General features: G+C 41.2%; 2 protein-coding genes across 2 annotated transcripts; one reads left to right on the forward strand and one right to left on the reverse strand.

Annotated features, from left to right (window-relative positions):
- Positions 1–956: 956 nt before the first annotated feature.
- SARC_10057 (hypothetical protein) lies at positions 957–2,728 on the forward strand (the record flags this gene model as incomplete). The annotated part of the gene is made up of 2 exons (XM_014295906.1): positions 957–1,345; positions 1,475–2,728. The coding sequence occupies 2 exons, from the start codon at positions 957–959 to the stop codon at positions 2,625–2,627; spliced, it is 1,542 nt and encodes a 513-aa protein (XP_014151381.1). The 3' UTR covers positions 2,628–2,728.
- Positions 2,729–3,231: 503 nt separating this feature from the next.
- SARC_10058 (hypothetical protein) lies at positions 3,232–3,426 on the reverse strand (the record flags this gene model as incomplete). The annotated part of the gene is made up of 1 exon (XM_014295907.1): positions 3,232–3,426. The coding sequence occupies one exon, from the start codon at positions 3,424–3,426 to the stop codon at positions 3,232–3,234; it is 195 nt and encodes a 64-aa protein (XP_014151382.1).
- Positions 3,427–5,727: the final 2,301 nt, after the last annotated feature.

The raw sequence follows: 5,727 nt of genomic DNA on the forward strand, positions 1-5,727 counted from the left end.
ATGCGTTCAGTTCAACAGCTGTGCACTGTGCAGGACAATCACAAAATGGGCGTTTGAGGAGTAAAGGAATGCATTCCGGAGTAGATATGAGTTCTATTTATTCAGAATGAGCCAGAGGAAGTTTCTTGTTAGCCATTAAGATGGAAATGAAATTACCTTTTTTTTAAATATTTTGTTTCGGTTTTGGTTTTCCAAAATTTTTATATATAAACCAAACGAAACGTAACATTTTTTGTTTTTTGTTTTAAATATAATCAAATATCTCTGTAAATAAAACTCCGCTGACGTCGGCAGGGAACCAAAGCTATGAAAGGAGGGGGAAATGTATATTTTTTTTATTTATGGTTTTCGTACCCTTATTTGTTTTGCGAAAGCGCGCCTCATGATGGTTGAAAACTGCAACTTCAATTTTGGTTCACGTTTGGGTCCAGACTTCCACTTCTTTTGGGTTGTTGGTTAGGGGGGGGGGGGGGGGGGTTCGACTGTTCGTTTTCTTTTACGTTAATTTTTAATTTTGGGTTTTCAAAAAAGTGCATCTTAAATTTTGGTTCACGTTTCGGTCCAGAGTTCCAAAAAAAAATGTGGAAACTGGGCCTGAGGTGCTTAATAATTTAATTGTCACCAGTGCCGTATAAACGTCTCAATTGTTTTTAAGAAAAATTAAATTGTTTTTGTTTTTGTTTTCTTTTAAAATAAAATACTTTTTTAGTGTTGTATTTTGTTTTTGGTTTTTTTAAAAAAACAAAATTTTTACACTCTGGTACATAATGAGAGGTTTCTGGGCCCTCTGGGGTATTCTATTTATCCCCTCATTTACCGTATATTTTCAAAAGTACATATACCACACTTCCACGGGCATATTGACAGTCACAATAAGTGTCTCCGCAAAGCATGTGACATTCATTATTGGTTGAAGTTTCAATTCCAACACATAACGATCCAAATAACAATACAGGATGACTAAATTAAAACGAAAAGGCGAGGCCGCCGTGTCAACCACTGCCGTCACAATCAACAAGGTGTCGCAACACACGTGTTTTTCAGCGGATATATCTGTATGTAATCTCAAACACGGGTTGCCCACCGAATCAAGTGACAATGTCAAAGGTACAGTTGTATCAAAAGGCCTAGAAGCAGTACGTGCATTAGCAATGGAGGTGGAGCAAAGGGATGACCACGAATCAGGGGGTGGCATTATCAGGAGGAATATACTGATACTCTTGATCTTTTACTTACCTGTGATCGGATTTATCATCGGGACAACATACTTGGCTGCAAAGCTAGCTAACGATAGACCGTCGCGAAATCTGCCGCTGCTATATAAGAAACCAGCCAATGACGACATGTATATCTACTTCTCGGTCATTGCAGCAATCACCACATTCTTCAGCTACACCACTCTGATTATGATATATAATCGTAGGAATACATCTGCCTTTCGTTGCAAACTGAAGGCTTTTATATATCATATCAGTTTTTGCTTGCTAGTGATCCCACCCCTGACATACGTGGCTAACATGCTCACAGTGCAGTATTCTTCACGCATACATGGGATCAAGTTCATGCTTGGTATCGAGCTTCTCCTTGTCGGACAGATCTGGGCTGCAATGTCCAATCGCGTGGGGCTTATGTACGTGATGTTTATCAAAGGCAGTTATACACCCAGCTACAAGATATTCTTGCTCAAGGCCGTCTCAATGGTAATGGTATTCCAGGAGCTTCCCTTTATTGTCGCTGTGACCGTGTCCTTCCCAAAGTACACGTGGATGATAAAATGGGGTGCAATCACATACGGGATGACAACGCTCGTCGAGATTGCGGTGTATGTGGTGAGAATGGGCAGTGCTGTTCGGCTGTTCGTAGACTTCGAAAATGTTGTGCGGATGATGATTATGCAGGTGATCTTATTTAGCATTGGCATAATACTGTACTACCAGTTTCCTGATGGCAGGGCATTCATTCGATACAATCAAACGATGATTCTTGTATGGCAACTTATCTTCGAGATGTTTGGATCCAATTTGTGGAACGAATTTGCATTATTTTTCGGGTTGAAAAGCTGTATCATCGGCCAGAACAAACTTATCTGTAAGGCGTATGACTTGGTAGATCCGCGTGGACGTCTGGATTCCATCCTAGACGATGACGAGCTGTACCCCATTCTACTCAGAATAGCACGGGCCAGATACATGGACGAGAACTTCATGTTTTTTCATGATACGAGGGATCTCAGAGGACGAGCAGGGTCGGAGCAAGCAAAGCGCTTGCGTAATGGAGATTTAGAGGCCACGAGCGCAGCTAACGCTCGCGTGCAAACTGTACTGCAGGACTACGTGGTAGTTGGTGCGATGTACCCTGTTAACTTGCCGTCCCGGCTTTTGAAGCCATTGCGCGAGTTCGGTGAGGAAGCACAAAACTTCCCAGCTACAAATGTTTTAGCAGGGGATGCAGTGTGTGATCTGTTATCGTCTGCACGTGCATATATAGCGGCTTTGATTGATCAGAGTCTTATCATGAATGTGTTTTCACAGCACAGGGATGTGCTAGACGTTTTGGAAAGTAGGAAACACAGACTATTGCTGTCCTGTGGTTCGGCTGCGGTATTGGTAGAACCTGCCAGCATGTAGTTAAGCGTACAAAGAGGGTGCGTGGAAACCTTTACTCGCACCATCCTTGCTGACAACGAATCAATACTATTCACACAGAAATGTCAACAAGGATATCTGACTGATAGTATTTTTCATATAGAAATCATTGATGTATACAACTTAAAAAAAAATAAGTAGTTGTTCACCATTAAAAGGCCATGACATAGGCAACTGGTGGATAGTTTATCATTGAAATTCAGGAAGTTCGTAGCTAAGTAATTAATAGTACAATACTAGTATATATGATCTTCTCATGCCAACATTTGCTGTCAAATATACTTTACTTTCCTTTTGCATTTCTATTTTCCACGCTGTTTCTCTGGGTTTGAAAATCAAGCAACCTGTTTTTACTACATGAAAATCTTATATGTAAAATAAACTTGCGTATGCATGTTATATTTACGAGTATTCTACATCGAAAATGTATCTATGTATCATGTGAACTTTTAGAGTTGGATATTACCTTAATGTTTGCGTACTTATTCATATAATTGGTGTACTGTACTGTATTTAAAGAAATGTTGAGTTTTTAATACCTCATTCTGACACTTGTAGCCAGTATTCTATTCTGCCAGCACATCATTCATCTCGATTCTATTGTCGAGTTCTCAATAATTGACCACATCCTATTCGCCCCCATGCCCTCGTCCTTCGCCTGTGCAGTCTTCAATCGCTTCTCTCGCGCAGAATTGGCGTCTTTTATCAACGTCGAGGCTGACCCTGATTGGTGAACCATGTCGTAGAAGATAGACTGCTCAGCGATCAAGCCTTGGTCCATAACCAGAACGCGGTCAGTATCAATCACTGTGCCCAATCGATGGGCAACCTGAACGTGTACATGCGTGTATGTGCATTTGTATATATGCGTGTTAGTAATACACAGGTACATACATTGGTATTTACATATGCGCGGGTATGAATACAAACTTTGGGAGAAGTTGCAAACGAATTAGGATTGACAAGTCGCTGGCAGTGAAAGAATAGTGGGTTGGGGTTGGTAAGAATGTCGGTTGATACATAATCCTCGGGTTGCGTGGAGAATACAGTTATCTATTTCTTCTTTGCTTGAAAGAATCGACCCACACCAACCCGTAGAAGCGGATGCTATATCGCAGAAATGGCGGCAGGCATGTCGTGAATGTATGAAATTACCGTGATCGTTCCAGTCCAGTATATACGTGTTCTTCAACGGTATTGGTACAAATATTAGTGTAGCTACTCCTTGAAAATATCTGACGTTTCGTATATGGAACGTGTATTTCGATTGTTTGCCCTGTATCAATATCAAGAGCTCGGATGCTCATTTCCAAGGACTGTTTTATTGCAACAATGCAGTGGGGAGCCTTTTCGATAAAAGGGAAGATACCATCGATATAACTGAATATAGATATAACTGTAGTTTTTCTAAAATGCAACTGTATAGCCTTCTGTATGAGCTTATCCGTCATAAGATCATCAACAGTATTTTGGGCTGTTTGAGAATCGCCAGTGCGAGGCTCAGTAGTTGTATAAATTGACCTAAACTGATGTTCGCACCTAATTTTGCGATGTAGAACTGCAACTGTTTTGGCAGCACTCGGATCTGTAGTAGTGATTTGTGGGGTTTTGGGATTGCGCCGAGTATCGAAAGTTAAAGACATCTTATTAAAGTAAACTGGGAAATCGATGTGGTTGTGGGAATACGCTACTATATACAGACTGGTGATGAGTTCGACAGGGTATTCGATATTATAGCTTTATTACCTGGGAATTTCGAAGTGCGCGCGTGCGTGAGTAAAATTTCGAGATTGATATCAGAAAGCGCCTCTTTAAATGCTTTCTGTCACAATGTACAAAACATATAGGTATGGTAACTATCTCGATATTTGTCACTGTAAAGGTGTCGAGCCTACATCAAAGTCGCGACCTGACACTGATGAAAACTTGGTACCTTCGTATATCAAGTGGACGTGGACAGCAGAGTTCATGAATCATGCAGCCGTTGAGGAACCGTTGTCTAACTCAAGCGTAGTTCAATCTCATGATAGGAGAACGTGATATATACAGCGAGTGGTTTAGCGTGATCTTTTGTATTCATCGTGTCGTCAATGTCCATGAGAGTTTGGAAATGAGCCACTCACATTCAAGCATGAAGGAGATGTCTACTTTGGTATGAGGAAAATCAAGACAGCCCGTCATACTTTCACAGGCACACAAGCAGGTCATGGAAAGCCATTGATAGGTACGTTGCACAGCACCGAATGAGCTATTGAAGAATAATTGGCACCTACAAAGTCCGCCAGCTCAGCCTGTTCCAATGCAGTCCACACTTGTGCGTCTGTATATTCATTGGCTGGGTCCAGATTCTGCCGGATACTTCCGCTGAACAGCAGTGGCTCCTGATGTAATATAAGGGCACACATCCAACGTTCAATAACTGCATATACACGCTCTTGGTTTCATCTTTCGCGCTATCTGTGACAGTCATATTAATTTACTCAGTATTCTAATGTCAACTCGATTCAACGCTTACGAATACAGCTGTCCCACACCATGAGTGTAGCGTATGCATGTTTGTGCGTTAAGCGTTCACGCTAAGTTGTAGCCACCTCTAGGCACGGAACATTAATACCGGACAAGCCCAATACAGCACAGTTGCGTATGTCATTTGAATGCTGTTCAGAATAATTGGGCTTGAGGGCCCACACAAGACGCATAGTCAATCGCTGTAAAATCGCGACACTACACACCAGCTTGTATTATATATTATATACTCATATAGGCTCGATATGCTCAAACACCCTCTTTGCCAACGGTAAACTCTAAACCAAACATACACAAGCACACTTGTGCACTCCTGCGATTGTAGCCAATCTGTGTACCCCACGAGTTGGTTCATTGTAACATGTATACACCCATACCTCTAGTGCATCAAGTTGAATAGCAATCTCTATGCACTTTCATGGGATGCCCCTGTTCAATTGTTCCGATTACTAGTTCACAAAAACATATATATATATATATATATATATATATATATATATAGTTGTAGAGTAGTAGGTAGGTACGTACGTTACTTACGACTACTAACTACGTTACG

This window comes from Sphaeroforma arctica (genome assembly GCF_001186125.1).
Source record: "Sphaeroforma arctica JP610 unplaced genomic scaffold supercont1.1123, whole genome shotgun sequence".
In the NCBI taxonomy this organism is placed as follows: Eukaryota; class Ichthyosporea; order Ichthyophonida; genus Sphaeroforma; species Sphaeroforma arctica.